General features: G+C 49.8%; 1 protein-coding gene across 1 annotated transcript in view; it reads right to left on the minus strand.

Annotated features, from left to right (window-relative positions):
• CLCN1 (chloride channel, voltage-sensitive 1) overlaps positions 1-16,822 on the minus strand; it is an 82,224-nt gene that overhangs the window by 64,594 nt on the left and 808 nt on the right. The window contains exons 2-5 of the mRNA XM_015428122.1: positions 9,333-9,486; positions 4,249-4,380; positions 1,933-2,061; positions 685-818 (exon numbers count right to left, since the gene is read on the minus strand). Coding sequence (XP_015283608.1) covers positions 685-818; positions 1,933-2,061; positions 4,249-4,380; positions 9,333-9,486 — 549 coding nt within the window. The remainder of the gene's footprint in view (positions 1-684; positions 819-1,932; positions 2,062-4,248; positions 4,381-9,332; positions 9,487-16,822) is intronic.

The following is a 16,822-nucleotide window of genomic DNA, read 5'->3' on the forward strand; positions in this document are numbered from 1 at the left end:
TACAGTTTTATTCCAGGTTGGAAGCGAAAGCAGAGGGAAAAAACACTGTGTGGAAGCACCTTCAGACTTTTTTTGCAACAATGATCTTTAAATCTGCTTCCCCAGTATTAATTAGGGATGCCAGCCTCCAGGTGGTGGCTGGGAAATCTCCCGCTGTTACAACTGATCTCCAGGACACAGAAATGAGTCCCCCTGGAAAACATGGCCGCTTGGAAGGTGGACTCAACAGAATTATAGCCCACTGAAGTGCCTCCCCTAGGGTTGCCAAGTGGCACTTACCTTGCCGGCGGGGGACTCCTGTGTGGATCCCGGTGCGCCGGGAACGCTAGGGGCGGGGCCACGACCATAAAAGGGAAAACCATTGAGTTTTCCCTTGTATGGCCGTGGCCCCGCCCCCAGCGTGCCCAGCATCATAATGTCACTTCCCTGTGACGTGCACGCTGGGGCGGGGTTCCCCCCGGGGCCCGATTCTCCGGCGTCGGGGAACGGGCCTCTGGGGCGGGGGGTTTCCGCCCCCCGGGGGACTTGGCAGCCCTAGCCTCCCCTCCCCAAGCCTCTCCCTACTCAGGCTCCACCCCCAAAATCTCCAGGCGTTTCCCAACCCAGAGTTGGCAACCCCGGTACTAATTGTGGTCTCTGCCTTCTCTCACCCCCTCTCCCCTCACCCCGTGCACTTGCGCTCACCTCTTTCCCAACAGGTATCCCGCTTCCCAGACCAGCTGTCAAAGCTACTACTTTGGCTACAAAAGCTTTCGGTGTGAGGTATTCCTTGAGGACGACTCCCCGCATAATAGTTTTGAGCTCAGGGATGCCAGAGCCTGGACAAAGGAGAAGAAAATAGCACTGAAGGACGGTGCTGTGAAAACAGAGCACAACTGACACAGAGAGACTAAGGCCTCAGAAACATCTCCATAGGCCTATAAAATGCAATTGACAAGATGGTGCAGCCTCAGTTTGCCTTGGGGGCCATGCAGAGAGGGTTCGACCATTCAACCCCTGCTTGGTTTCGCTATTCAAAACTGGGCCCCCTGCTGTGCTACTAATATTTTAAAGAAAAAAAGACGTGTCCCATATGAACCAAGCTTTCTCTCCTTTAAACCAACTGGAGGCTGCAGAGAGGGTTCGGCCGTTCAACCTCTGCTTGGTTTCGCTATTCCCATATCAACCATGTTTTCTCTCCTGGAGGTCCTTTCCGCATTTGCCTGCCACTGGATATTTTCAGTGTTCGAGTTGAGGCAATTTAAGGCCACGGCAAAACAGCCTCCAACTAACCCGGAGCAACAGCAGGCTGAAACCGGGCTGACCACTGGAGGTAATGCAGAAGTGGGGGGGAGACCTGGAGTAAAAGGAAGGTTGAACTTCTTTTTTAGTGCAGAATGAGGGGGGAAACCTGGATTAAAAAGAAGGTTGAACTCGATTTTAGTGCAGAATTGTTTGGAGGACACCGCGGTAAACATGGATTAAAAGGAGAGTGCAGAAAGGGCCCGAGTGGAGGCTGAAAGATCACACCGCCTCTCCCTTTCCCTTACAACCCCGAGGCAACCTGAGGCTGCAGGAGCCTGCCCTTTGCATTTGATGGACAGAGAAGGAGGCATGATCTTCATCTGTCTGAGCCATGACAAACAAAGTCAAACAAAACGCGATGGTGCCAAGAACATGCACATTTGGACGCTCATCCACCCCACTATTCGTGGCTAAGTCTCCCTGCTAAATCTCCCTCCAGCCAGGTTCAAATGCCAACAATGAGTCCAGCTATTGAAAGTGAAGTCAGGTGCAGGTAGAGATCTGCTCTCCTCATCCGCATAACCCCCCTCAAGCCCCCGCCCCAGAAGTGGCAAAGGGACCCCTGGCTTTCAACATCTGGTCCTGCCACCGTCAATGGTTGCTTGTGTTTGACAGGCAGGCCGATCTCCACAGGCGTTGCTCTCTCACCCACAGCTTGCGGAGAGACAAGCTGGCAGAAGACGGCAGCAAAGAGGATAAGGATGAGGGGGTAGGTCACCCAGGCCAGGAACTGCATCGGGATGCTCGGGTGCAGCTCTTTGTACATCCACTTGTACGCTGTGGACAAAAAAGAGAAAAAGAAAGAAAAATGTTATGAGAGGGAGCACCCACTGCAAGCAATGCAAAGAGAGGATCAAGGTGGGAAGCAGTCCTTGAGACAAACACAAACAGGGTCACCAGATTCTAATAGGGACAGCAGAGTTTGTAGATGGGACTTGTGGAGGGGCTGCTTATCTCTCCCCCTTCCAAAAAAGTTAGATTCCAGTGGCATCTTTAAGACCAACACAGTTTTATTCAAGGTGTAAGTTTTCACATGCACACGCACTTCATCAAACGATGAAACGGACTTACAGATCATACTTGTGTACAGAGGTCATTTCGGGGGGGGACGCGGGGGAACACAGTTTCCCCGGGTGAAGTACGGGAGGGCGGGGCACATGACGAAGCCCCGCCCCCTGCTTCCGGCCGCCCCGCTTCCGGCCCTCATTCAGCCAGGAGGAGGCAGGAGAAGAGGGAGGGTAAGTTGCTTCCTCCCTGCCTCTCCCCATCCCTGCCTGCCTGGGGCCAGGGAGGGCCTTCACGGGGCTTCCTTGCACTCCCGCTGGCCTTGCAGGGCTTGGCAGGGGAGCTGCAAGGCCGGCACCGGCGGCCGGGACCGTTGGGGGCGGGGTGTGTGGCCTTATGACACATTTCCGGTGATGTCAGGAGGTGTGGCCTTATGACACACTTCCGGTGATGTCAGGGGGTGTGGAATATGCTAATGAGTTATGCTAATGAGTTCCCCTAGCTCTTTTTCTACAAAATGACCCCTGCTTGTGTATATATACAGGGTGGCCTGTTAAACTGGCATGCAAAGTAGTGAAGATGTTTTTTTTAACAGATAAAAAGAATGACAAGCTTGGTTTCTGGTTATCATCTGTTCTGGGTTCAGCTGGGGCAGGGGAGGAACAACATAGGCAATTTCCCTTCCAGCTCATCATCGGCTCAGAATTGGTTTCCACCTCTAACGGCCTTCTCACCAACAGAAGAAAATATATGGAGTCTCTTTTGCTTCACACCTGCAAAGCATTCTGGGGAAAGTGACACTGAGAGGGCAAAGGAGCGGAGGGGCAAGAGCTAAGTGTCCTCTCCTTGCTCCACTAATGAACAGCCTGGCCACATCTCTTTTCAGTCTGTTTTAAGGTTATAGAGCCTCTCTTGTCCCATCCATCTCACTTTTAATATTGGCTCTTCGCTTAATTTAAATGTCTTTGCATTTGGGATATCTAGGCGAGACCATATCCAGCAAGTGCTGCACTGGCTGCTGATAGCATACCGGATTTGCTTCAAAGTGCTGGTTCTTACCTTTAAAGCCCTAAATGGCCGGGGTCCGGCTTACCTGAAGGACCGCCTCTTCCTGTATGTTCCTCCAAGAGCACTACAATCAGGGAGCCTCCATCTCCTGGAAGTTCCAGGCCCCCGAGAGGTTAAGTTTGCCCCTACTAGGGCCAGGGGGGTTTCGGTGGCGGCTCCTACCTGGTGGAACAAGCTCCCAGAGGAGATCCGGGCCCTGCGGGACCTTGTGCAGTTCCGCAGGGCCTATAAGACGGAGCTCTTCCGCCAGGCCTTCGGGTAGGAGCCGCCGCCCCCACTATCCCACCATCGTGGTAGTGCTTCATCGTCTGCCCCTATCATGGGGTGCAAGCTTCGCCTGGCAGAAGCGTATAGAACAGCGCTGTGGGAGACCACGCTATTGAGACAGCTGGCCGCCGAATTGGGTTTATTGCTTCCCATCTTGGATGACTTACATAGGAAGATCAGAGCACCTTGATTATTGTATGGATTTTATTGTGGTTTTAAATGTTGTCTGTTTTATTGTATTTTATCTATTCAACTCGGCTTTGCCGCATGTTAGCCGCCCTAAGCCACTGGGAGGGCGGGATACAAATCTAAAAATTAAAAATAAATAAATAAATACAGCAGGGTATTTATTTATTTGCTTGCTACATTTATACCCTGCCTTTCCCCCCAAAGTGGCTTATGTGGCTCTCCTTTCTTCTATTTCATCCTCACAACAGCCCTGTGAGGTAGGTTAGGCTGACTATGACTGGCACAAGGTCGCCCACCAAGCTTCCACAGCAGAGTTAAGGATTCAAACCTGGGTCTCCCCAGATTTTAGTCAGATCCTCGACACACTGCACCACAAGACACAGATATTGTTTCTCTTTTTGCTTGTTGTTTTCTTGAGACAACAAGCCCGCTTACCTTGCAAGCTCTTGGCGCTGGCATAATCCACCCCCCAGCTCACCAAAGCCATGACGAGGCCCAAGAGAACCAGGAATATCCAGTCTTCTCCCAGCTTCTTGGTAACATACTTCTGGATGCGTTTAGCACAGGCTGTGGAAGAGAAAGGCGAAGCGACAGAGGGAGCTGGATTCAACTTGTCTGGAGATGATCCAGCTAGGGTTGCCAAGTCAATTTTTCTTACCGGCGGGGGAGCCTCGCCGGTCTCCGGGAGCTGTCCGTCGATGTGCGCGCTCGCGAAGCGCGCACGCGCCGCCAGCACGTCACTGGAAGTGACGCGCGATGTCGATCACGTTGAAGGCGTGGCCCCGATCGTCGGAGGGAAAACCATAGAGTTTCCCCTCCGACGATCGGGGCCACGCCCCCAACGTGATTGATGTGGTTGCGCCACCTCTGGTGACACAGCCACGCTGCGCTTCGGGAGGCGGAGTTCCCCCCGGGGCCCGATTCCGCCGAGGTGGGAATCGGGCCTCCGAAGTGGGGGTTTACCCGCCACCCGCCCCCACTTGGCAGCCCTAGATCCAGCCCAAGTGAAATGCTTTTAAAGTCTTGTCCGTTTCCCAGAGAAAGTTCAGTCTTTGCCGCTGAAAGAATTGGACTGAAACGAGTTTGGTGTTGAGCTTAAAGAGGCAAGATGCTGAGAGTTTCGTTAATGTAGCATCCACCATTCCCCACCCCACCCCCGGGTAGCCCAGGCTGGCCTGATCTTGCCAGGTCTTGGAAGCTAAGCAGGTGTTATTTGGATGGGAGACCTCCAGGAATACCAGGGGCATCATGCAGAGGCAGGCATTGGCTAAACCAACTCGAAAGCCTCGAAAACACTATGAGGTCACCATAAGTCAGCTGTGACTAGGCAGCAAAAAACCCCACAACAAATACATGCAGGGTTGCCAGGTCCCACTTTTCTGCCGGTGGGGAGATGGATGGGTCTTTCCTGGAGCGTTTGTGGTGCGCGCTTCATGCATGTGGCGTGATGATGTCACCCAGAAGCAATATCATCACACCACTGACATCGCAGGGCGATGGTCTAGTTTTTGGGCAAAACTCTATGGTTTGAGCCTGGTTTTTATTTATTTATTGTTTCAACTTTTACCCCGCCCTCTCCGCCGAAGCAGGCTCAGGACGGCTTACATAAAAACCAATAAAACAAGATGCATATCACAATAAAAATACATGAAACATAACATAAGACCGTTACTATATCAATGGCGGTACAGTATAATAAAGGGCATTCTTGAACACGATCAGCGGTGGATACCATTCTAGGTAGCTTCTGGCTCTAAGTCGGCACAGGGCTTAGCTGACAAAGTGCAGCTCCTATTGAAATGCCTGCTGGAAAAGCTCCATTTTCATGGCCCTGCGGAACTGTGAGAGGTCCCGCAGGGCCCTGATTTCACCAGGGAGCTCATTCCAGCAGGTCGGAGCTGCCAATGAAAACGCCCTGGGACTCCTGGTCGATGTCAGCCTAATGTCCTTCGGACCAGGGAGGGCCAAGCGGTTTTGTGATCCTGATCTCAGTGCTCTCTGGGGAACATGCGGGGAGAGGCGGTCCTTCAGGTCCTACCATAGAGTTTTGATCAAGAACCACAGCATCACCGCCCAGTGTCGGCAGTGCAATGACATCACTTCTGGGTGATGTCCTTGTGTCATGTTTTGGGGCATTTGTGGGTGGGGCTTTTCCCTGCCGGCGGGGAGGAGCCCGCAAAAGTGGGGGGACCCCCACCTGGACCAGGGGGCTGGCAACCCTAGGTACATGGGGTCCTGATTGCATAGGAATCATGGAGCAAATGGAGGAGGGTTTAAGCCCTTCCCAAAGCTATTTTCCTTACCTTTCTGCCCCCCCGGGTGACACTATTTGCCTCGATGGGAAAATAGACATAGGCTGCGATCACACGCGCCTTTAGCTCTGACTTAGCTGCGAATGCCTGGTGGATGTAAAGGGCGCGATCAGACCGCAACATCTGGGAAGCGTCCCACAGTCGTCGGCAACCTGTGCTGTTCCGCCACAGAAGCAGAGTTAAAAGACACCGGGGAAAGTCCGGCTCTAACAGGTTCCAACAGGCCACGAATGGCCTTTCCCCTGTCTGATTGCACAAGCACACTCTCACGTCGTCGGGATGGTCTCATCAGCACATCATTGCATACTCCATAGGGAGCCCAAGTGCGATTCTTTGTTAAAGTGCATGGGAAACAAACGAACAAAAAAAACCCCCAAAACCCAACTCATCCACAGTTGCATCTGATCACACAGTGACAGGCTGAGCCCGCAGCTTTAAAGGCCTCTGTGATCTCGCAACTGTGTGTCAGATTCCTCCGGAGGAGATAGTCGAGACAGTGTGTGACTGCAATAAAGAAGGCCAATGCTATGCTGGGGATTATTAGGAAGGGTATTGAAAACAGATCAGCCAATATCATAATGCCCCTATATAAATCAATGGTGCGACCTCATTTGGAATACTGTGTGCAGTTCTGGTCACCACACCTTAAAAAGAATATTATAGCTTTGGGAAAAGTGCAGAAAAGGGCAACTCGAATGATAAAAGGGTTGGAACACTTTCCCTATGAGGAAAGGTTAAAGCGCTTAGGGCTCTTTAGCATGGAGAAACGACAACTGAGGGGTGACACGATTGAGGTTTATAAGATTATGCATGGGATAGAGCAGGTAGAGAAAGAGGTACTTTTCTCCCTTTCTCACAATACAAGAACTCGTGGGCACTCCATGAAATTGCTGAGCGGTCGGGTTAGAACGGATAAAAGGAAGGACTTCTTCACCCAAAGAGTGATTAGCACATGGAATTCACTGCCACAGGAAGTGGTGGCGGCTACAAGCACGGACGGCTTCAAAAGGGAATTAGATAAGCATATGGAGCAGAGGTCCATCAGTGGCTATTAGTCACATGGTATAGATAGGGGCTCTGGGGCAAGTGATGCTCTGTCTTCTTGGTGCTTGGGGGGGTCAACAGTGGGAGGGCTTATAATGTCCTGGCCCCACTGCTGGACCTCCTGATGGCACCTGGTATTTCTGGCCACTGTGTGATACAGAGTGTTGGACTGGATGGGCCTTTGGCCTGATCCAACATTGGCGTCTCTTATGTTCTTATGTTCTTATAGCCTCCGCTCCAACTGGCACGTGTGACCGCAGCCATACACTGACATGGGTACCTGTTTGTTTGCTTTGCCCTGACCCGGATGGCCCAGGCTAGCACTGGTTGAAGCTAAGCTGGGTTGGCCCTGGTTAGTACTTGGATGGGAGACCACCAATGAAGCCAAGGTTTGCTACATAGAGGCAGGAAATGGTAAAACGCCTCTGCTAATCTCTTGCCTTGAAAACCCTATGGGGTCGCCATAAGTCAGCTCTGACTTGATGGCACTTTTCACCAGGTTTACCTCCACAGAGGACAAATAGGGTGGCTCCCAGGAGCCATTAACAAAACAAGCAAACAACTCGCTGGTGGCAGCTCCATTCACAAAACTCCCAGATGTCCATCTGACTGGTTACTTCATCTTTTTCCTTCTCACACAGTTGAAGGCACATCTGGAATCAACAGACAGTCCAGTTCATAGCCTAGAGAAACTGAAGTACTTGGATTTCAGTCCGCCTTAAGTCCAAACTTTACTAATGGTCTTCCAATGTGTATTTTGGCTCCGGTAACCAGCTGTAGGGGTCTAATATGCATCAGAGCTATTACAGTAGGGAAGGGGGTTTAAGTCTCCTACTTCTTGGGCTTTTCCACACTGAGTTGTTGTTCCAGCTTGATTTCTTGCCTGCATCAGTGTTTTCCCCTCACTTACAGTATCTGTCCCACTAGAGCTCCGTGAATCTGGTGACCACAGGATGGGGGAAGTTAGCAACTCCCCATCATCTTCTTACTGCAAGGAACTTGGCAAGTGCGTTGAAGACTTTACCATAGACTGGGTAAAGTGAAACTAGTCACGTTAGACTGACTTTATTATTAGTTTATTTGAAAGTTTGTGTGCTGTGTTATTGTCTGCTTTCCTGATATTTTGTTTTGATCCCTTTTTTTCTACCCCTTTTGAATCCTACCAACCTTTTCCTTTCCCCTCCTCTTTTATAGTAAATTTTCTTTTTTATAAAGACTTTGGGGGGGGGTTGTTTAGTACAGTATATTTCTCTTGGCTATTTCTCTTAATCTCTTCCCTATATGCCAGACTGCATGGATACTTACATAGTTTTTCGCAAGGTATCCTCCAGGGCATACACTCTGTTACACTCTGTCTCTTTATCGATCTAATACTGCACCAGAAGGAAGCCTTCTTAGCAGGTCAGTCTGGATGTTCTCAGGAGGTCCCTGACTGTTACCAGGTTCTTGTCAAAGGGAGCTTCCCAACCAAGAAAGGTACCTTCCCCCTCTTCCTTCTGTCAGTTTTCTCCCATCCCCTCTCCAATTTTTCCCCATCTTTGTTCAGACCACCGTAAAAGTGGTCTGAAAAGACACAGGAAAAAACTGGGAGAACAATGACCAGCAAATGATACTGTGTGTAAAGGGGGGAAGGGGGACTGATGCAGTTAAAAAAGTCAAACTTGGACGTTTTCTCCAGGGACAGTTCCTCCCACGCCTGCACTTGTATTCCTCCACTGTTTCCTCTCATTTCTGCAGATGTTTTTGCAGTCTTAGGTGCAAAAACGCAGTTTGTCCCCTCTTGCTCCGCAGCATCAAGACTTCCCTGTTTCCGGGAATTCCCATGGTATGCCACAAGAAGGGGCAAACTGTGTTTTTGCTCCTGGGACTGCAAAAACATCTGTGGAAACGAGGGGAAGCAGCGGAGGAATACATGTGGAGGCACGGGGAGAGCCGTCCCTGCAGAAAACGTCTAGGTGCGGAAAAGCCCCTTGCACTGTTTTCCCGATTGAAACCATACCCCTCTGGCTCCTTTAGCCCAAGCAGGGGAAAAGACAGGCACAATAAAGGTATCTGTCTTTCCCCCCTGACTGGAACTAAAAGCAGCTAGAGGAGGGGCAGCTTTGATCCATGCCTCACTGGGACAGGGAAGTTTTCAGAAGACCAAGCTTTACCATCGCTTACCGTGGCACTTGGAGTAACGTTCCTCTTTGATTTCAGCCTGACTGCTCCGCTTCAGGGGGCTCTGGCCATTGCCTTGGGGTTTCTTCTCACTCAGGAGTTCGGCTGCTTCCTTCTCAGAAAGACTGGGCAGCTGGTCTGTGTACTGGCCATACAGCTGGAAAAAGACAAATTAGACCCATGCATCTGCCACATGTCAAACTACCTGTGAGATGACAGGGACAGAACAATAGAGGCAAACACAGCAACATGCACAGACCCGACAAGCTGCTCGCCAACGTTGGGGATCTGTAGTTCACATCTGCATCATAATGTCCAGCTGGGGCAAAAGTCCCACACGGGAAAGGTACTCACAGAAGGCTGGTAAGATAAATGTTTGCCTCAGTCACCATGGGATGTAGAGACTGTTCACCCATACAGGGCTATTTTTGGGCAGGAACGCACAGGAACGGAGTTCCGGCTGGCTCCCAAGTTGGCCACGCCCAGCAGGAACTCATTAGCATAATAGGCCACACCCAACAGCAGAAATTCATTAGGATTGGCCACTTTAGGGGTGTGTGGCCTAACATGCAAAGGAGTTCCGGTTCCAAAAAAAGCCCTGGGTTTTGACAACAAACAAGGAAAACAGAATAAGAAGCAAAAAGTGGGTGTGGCTGGATGACCACACTTCTGGTAACATGGGGGTGTGGCCTAATGGGCTAATGAGCTGTGCTGTCAGGGGTGTGGCCTAACAGGCTAATGCGTTTCTGGTGTTGGGTGTGGCCTATTATGCTAATGAGTTCCTGCTGGGCTTTTTTACAAAAAGAGCCCTGCAGCCATATATTTGGTTGCACTGTACAGGTAAAGGAAGGGCTAATCTGATGGCTGAAACAGATGACCCCAAAATCATGCATCGCATTCTGTCCATAAAATGTAATGCAATTCTATCCATAAGCCTCAATTTGTCTGAGGGCTGTGCAGGGAAAGGTGTTCAACTCTTTGACCTCCTCTTGGTTGGGCTAATTGAAATCAGGCTCCATGTTTTGTCATCATTAGCACATTAAGGGGAATGTGTGTGCATTTTTAAAGGACAAAGATTGTTTCTCCTGTCAATAACAAAACAGGAAGGTTGGTTCTGAATAGCAAAACTGAGTGGCGGTGGAAGGGTTTAAACCCCCTCTCCCTTCCTTGGCCCCAAGGCAAACTGAGGCCATACAAAATCCGTAATTTGCACTTTATAGATAAAATGTGCAATCTTCCGCTTGTCTGTTTCAGCTTTCAGTTCACTGAAAAGCAATGTATGTGAGTCAAAGTTCTGTGTAAAGCCCATTCACACATGCAAACCATTTCATCATTTCTTGCAGTAGTAATGCAGTGAAGAACTTGCATATGTGACCCAGCCCATATTCTGGAGAGGTGCAGGGCCAAATGATATATTACACAGTAGATTTGAGTGTAAAAGTTTCTGGTTTTTTAAAAAAGAATAAAACATGGTCAGGGGAAGTCAAAAAGGGGGAAGTGCTTAACCTTTCCTTGTGGAGATTTTTCCTTTATCAAAATATTGCTTTTCCTGGGCTGCCATTCTACTTGGGGAGGGGGGAATATGGGTACAACATGCCCAGAGTTTGTCTGGAAAATTCACCTTCCTAGTTTCCAAAGTAAGTGCAATTCATGGATGGGGTATGTGTGTGGGTGATGGCAATGCAAACCATTTCATTATTTCTTGCAGTAGTAACGCATTGAAGAACTTGCATATGTGACCCAGCCCATATTTTGGAGAGGTGCAGGGCCAAATGGTATATTACACAGTAGATTTGTGTGTAAAAGTTTCTGTTTTTTTTTTAAAAAAAGAATAAAACATGGTCAGGGGAAGCCACCAAGGGGGAAGTGCTTAACCCTTTCCTTGTGGAGATTTTTTCCTTTATCAAAATATTGCTTTTCCTAGGCTGCCATTCTGCTTGGGGAGGGGGGAATATGGGTACAACATGCCCAGAGTTTGTCTAGAAAATTCACCTTCCTAGTTTTCACAGTCAGAGGGATGGGGTATGTGTGTGGGTGATGGCAATGGGCCTGATTTAAAAAAAGAATCCAGATGTATCATATTGTTTTTGGACATCTACCAGATCCAGAATCCATACCAGGACCAATGACTCCAAAGGAGTCACTGACATTAGTATACTGTGACACCCCTTTTCCACTCACATAGAGCACCTATCACCCTCTGCACTTCTCTCTCTCTCAGGGTCAGGGTTAGGAGATCACAAGCTACCCTTCTCGTCTCTTATAAAACATAGGTTCTTTCCGCACTAGACCTTAAATCCTGGTTCAGCCCTGTCACCAAACTTATGCTTTACACTACCCGCAAGTTCACCCCTGTAATTATCTCAGGGTATTTTTAGTTTCCACATTACATTGAGGTCACGTCAGGTTCGACAGCAAGTAAATCTCCACACATGTTTCTAGGGAAGCGCTATACTTTATTACACTACAGGTCTGTTGCCATGATCTACAGGGATATTGTTAGGAATGACAATGGGGCGGATGCATCCCTTCATATAGCGTGATGCTGCAAATGGCTAAGCAAATGAAATCCAAGCGCGCACGCGGGAATTCTCCCGGCAGGAGGTCACATAATGAACGGGAGAGTCTCCGTGCCTCATGAGAGCAGAAAGATTCACACCAACAGCGGAACGCAAGCCCTCCCTCTTCCTCAAGGTTAGTCAGATAACCCAGTCTGGCAGCGCCCGTTCGCACGGTCTCAGGAGCGCCTCCCTATCGCTGTTTACAGCAAGCGAGCAAAGCAAGCGAGCAAGCATGCGCCATAGCGCCACAGTCAGGAAAGGACACATACAAATGAAATATGGCAGCCAGCTGACAGGTCACCCCAATTTTGCCCCACACTTGTCCCGGGATAAACAGATGCTGTTATAGCCAGGGATCAATGCAAGGCAGAGGTCATTTCGGGGGGGAACGCGGGGGAACGCAGTTCCCCCGGGTGAGTTGCAGGGGGCGGGGCACATGATGAAGCCACGCCCCCTGCTTCCGGCCGCCCCGCTTCCAGCCCTCGTTCAGCCAGGAGGAGGCAGGAGAAGAGGGAGGGTAAGTTGCTTCCTCCCTGCCTCTCCCCACCCCTGCCTGCCTGGGGCCAGGGAGGGCCTTGGCGGGGCTTCCTCGCACTCCCGCTGGCCTTGCAGGTCCACCGCCGCGCCCCTGATGTCAGGGGGTGTGGCATATGCTAATGAGTTTAAGTTTATAAGGTCATAATTGTTTGGATTTAATTCTGGGGAAAACAGTGAAGCAAATAAATATGTCAAAGTTGGAGACAGATGTGTAAATGTATCCTTCTTAATTGTGGAGTCCTACAAGTAATTAACTGAGACCTTGTTGTTATGCTCCATCTGTCTCTTCTCAAGCATGGAGGTAACTAATAGCATCTTTGAGGTGGGGTGATTTGTAGCGTAGTGTTATGTCTCCTCTGTTACCAGACCAGAGAAATGCATAACAGTATACCATTCTAAGGCCCCATTCATACAGAGGATTTGCCACGGTAAAGGCACGAATGGTAGGCGGATCTTCGGTGCGAGATCGCACCGCAACATCTGGGAAGCGTAGCACACCCGTACCCAACCGTCAGAAAGTGCAATAGTATCCGGAAAACGGGGGCAGGGGCGGACGTCTGATTGCGGGAGCGCTAGTATCTCGTGGCTTCCGGAGCCCGTCTGAGTTCCGTCGCAAACCAGATGGTTTCCCTAAGCGCATGCGCACGAACACTAAACTGGAAGCAGTGCTGCTCTGCAGAACTGCGCATGCACACAAACACGGAACGCTTGCCATGCAGCTTCTTTGCCAGTTCCAGCATCGCTGTGTGATCGTGAGCTTCCTGCCACAGCGCAAAGACTTGGGAGACCGTGTGATCGAGCGAAAGTGCTTTATTTTGCCCCGGAGCAAACAGCCACGCCTCACCCCCGCGTTATCTGGCCCATGTGACCGGGGCCTAATAATAATTGCATTACATTACAATCACTATTCTAATCTACTATTCCAAATAAGAAATACACTAAAATAAAGAGGATGTATATCCCTTCTTTGGAGCTGCGGTGGCTCAAGTGGTTAAGACGCTGAACTGCAGGCTGTGGAAGGTCGGTAGTTCAGCAGTTCGAGACCTGAGTGTGCCGCATGACGGAGTGAGCTCCCGTCTCTAGTTTCAGCTCCTGCCAACCTAGCAGTTCGAAAGCAAGAAATTGCAAGTAGATAAATAGGTACCACTTCGGTGGGAAGGTAACAGCGTTCCGTGCGCCTTGGTGTTTAGTCATGCCGGCCACATGACCACGGAAACGTCTTCGGACAGCGCTGGCTCTTCGGCTTTGAAACGGAGATGAGCACCGCAACCCTAGAGTCGGACTCGACTGGCTTTCGAGCAAGGGAACCTTTACCTTATATCCCTTCTTGGCAAGAATACAGATGTAAGAAATGAATGAATTTAGCATAAATAGTGAGATAAGAAACCAATATCCCTGTTAAATCCTCTGTGTGTGTGTGTGTGTGTGTGTGTGTGTTCAAAGTGTTGTAATAACTTGTAATTCATCAGTTTCCCTTTCCAGTCTGTTCCTGAAGTTCCTTTGCAATAATACAACTACATACATCAGCAGATGGAGTAGCCACCTTTAATAACAGACACTCACGCAGAGTTATTGGGTTGGGGCTCAAACACTGTTCAGTTCACAAGCTGCCACCATTTCATATCTTATCAATCCTATATAGATCGATATATTCACTTCTGTTTGTGTGTGTGTTCCTCTCCCTTAGACAGGCAGCCCATAGGGCTAAACAAAAGCAAAAAAGTTAACTTTTATTTATGTTGTCAACATAACACTGGAGAAAGAAAAAACACTGAAGAAAGTTACAAAGTTTCGATTCCATAGACATGTGGTCCTATTCTCACAACCGGGATCCTTTGGTTACAAATTGGCTGTTTTCAGCCCTCTCTAAGCAGCTCTTCTGCAGTTTAATTAAGTTAGACATCAACCTTTCCCCCTGCAACTCCCCAGCTACTAACTCCCAAATGCCCATTGTTAGGGTGCGTTCAGATGGGCAGCTAATCCCGTCATTATGCCAGCTTGAATTTTATCCCAATCTTTTTAATCCATCGTAGCAGGACCAGACATCCCCCTGGTGAATCGCCTTACCGCGCGCTGCCTCCGTTGTGGATTGTCTAGATGGCGTCCACTGAAGGAGGCATGCGCAGTGGGGTTTTTTAAGAAACTTTTTTCGCATGCGCATAGGTGTCACAGTGCGTCCTTGTTGAAGGAGGCGCATGGTGGGTTTTTAAAAAACTTTTTGCGCATGCACATAGACATGACAGCACATTCTTGTTGATCCGCGCATGTGTAGAGATTTTTAAAAATGGCGCCCGCTTGGGATGGTCTAACGTCAGACCACCCCGACAGGAGGATTGCGCACTGGTGGAATGATCAGACGGGCGAAAGCCCGCAGTTGTCCCGCAGGTAACCGAAAACTCCAGATTTAAAGTGCTACCTTTTAAGTACGGCTCCGAAGCGTGGCAAAACGGGATGCCCACGGAAGAGGGACATTTTCCAGATGTCTGTGTCTGGACATTACCTTTAGATCCGTGAGGCAATCGTGCCTCGCGCGGATCTAAAGAGCCGTCTGATCGGACTCCCTACTGCTGTTTTCCCACTATCTCCCCAACATTCCATCAACTCTCATTGGTCACTCTTAGGGAGAGGTGGAACCTAGCCTGTCCATCACAATGCATTACTGTGATAAACAATCCACATTTCTCTGGAGGGAAATACATATGTGCATCCCCCCCCCCCAATGGCAGTCCTATTTCAGCAGTAAAGTATCAATCAAGCTTAACTAGTGCATAAGAACATTAGAACAGTCCTGCCAGATCAGACCGATTGTTCATCTGGTGCAGCATCCTGTTTCCGGCAGCAGCCAGCCAGATGCCGTAGGGAAGCCTGTAAGTGGGGCCACAGGCAACAGCGGTTGACTGCTCACCTAGGGTTCCAACACAGGGGTGACAACCTCCAGGTGGAGCCTGGAGATCCCTTGGGATTACACAGGGGTCTTTTCGTAGAAAAAGAGGTGCAGGAGCTCATTAGCATAATTCATTAGCATAACTTATTTGCATATGCCACACCCCCTGACATAACCAGAAGTGTGTCAGAAGGCAACTCCGCTGGACGGTTTGGGTTTGCTAGGTATGGGGGGGGGGAATGCGCAGATCTGCCCTCACAGAGGAGGGAGAGCTTGTACCTAAAGGCGGGCCGGGGGGTAGGCTCTGCAACTTACCTGCCTGCTTCTTGCTCCTCATGGCCCGACTGAGGGCTGCTGGGAGTAGGGGGCAGGGCTTGTTGCATGTGCCCATCCCCTGGGCTCCTTACTGCCGGAGCGCTGCTCCTGTGCACTCCCGCAGGAAATGACCCCTGGGATTACAACTAATTTCCAAACAACAGAGATCAGTTCCCTTGGAGAAAATGGATGCTTTGGAGGGTGGGCTCTATGGCCTTATACCTCACTGAGACCCCTCACCAAGCCCCCCCTCCCCAGTCTCCAACCCCCAGATATTCAGGGATTTCCCAAACTGGACTTGGCAACCCTATTCCAATTATCTAGTTTTTGTAATTTTAGGTTTTAGCAAAGCCAAACTAGACAGACACACACAGAAAAACAAGTTCACAAGATTCAGAGAACACGACGAGAACATAATAAAAATCGTTTATCTTCAGAATGCCAGTGATCAACAATAAACTCAACATACTGAGAGTCCCGGGAAACAGAACTGCAATTTCAAAGAAAAACAATGAACTATCCTCGCTGCGGCTCGTCAGACTGAAGGATGGAGTAATTTTAGCCGGCCAGCAGCAGTTCATCATACTTCTGCCGAGGAGGGAGCTCAAGAAGTTCTAGGATCCCAACTGCTTTTGTGAAAAATATACGCTTACCATCATGCAAACAGCGCAATCCTAAGCATGTTTACTCAGGAGTGAGTCGCCTCGATCCCTTAGCCACCGCGCCTAGGATTGCGATCATAATAATTTACGACTCATTTGGGACATTTTTTTTGCTCTACATGCCAATGAATGATGTACTCGCCGAGTGGGACAAAGAAAGAAATCTTCTTTTAACCGCAAACTTAAAAAAACACATTTCCAGTTTCCCGCAGAAGTCGCCCATCAGCAAACTGAAGAGTTGTCAGACAGACATCTGGAACTACTTGAGGATGGTTACAGTGCCTGTCTTAGGATCTCCAGCGTAAGGAGAAAGATCTCTGGGTAAGGATACAGGACCAAAAGTCTTGGCTGGGAGCAGCCCCGTAGCTACAGTGGGGGCATCTCGGGGCCCGGCCCCTGACTTACCGCCAAGGCCCCACCCCAACTTCCCATCCAGCCCAGGTGCTCCCTTGGGGTGTGTGCAGGGGTGTGGGGTGCCCCCTGACTTATTTAAAGCCCCCCCCCCCCCCACTTAAAAAAAACCGGGCTGCAGCC

Source organism: Gekko japonicus, unplaced genomic scaffold (genome assembly GCF_001447785.1).
Source record: "Gekko japonicus isolate JY-2015 unplaced genomic scaffold, Gekko_japonicus_V1.1 scaffold1321, whole genome shotgun sequence".
In the NCBI taxonomy this organism is placed as follows: Eukaryota; Metazoa; Chordata; class Lepidosauria; order Squamata; family Gekkonidae; genus Gekko; species Gekko japonicus.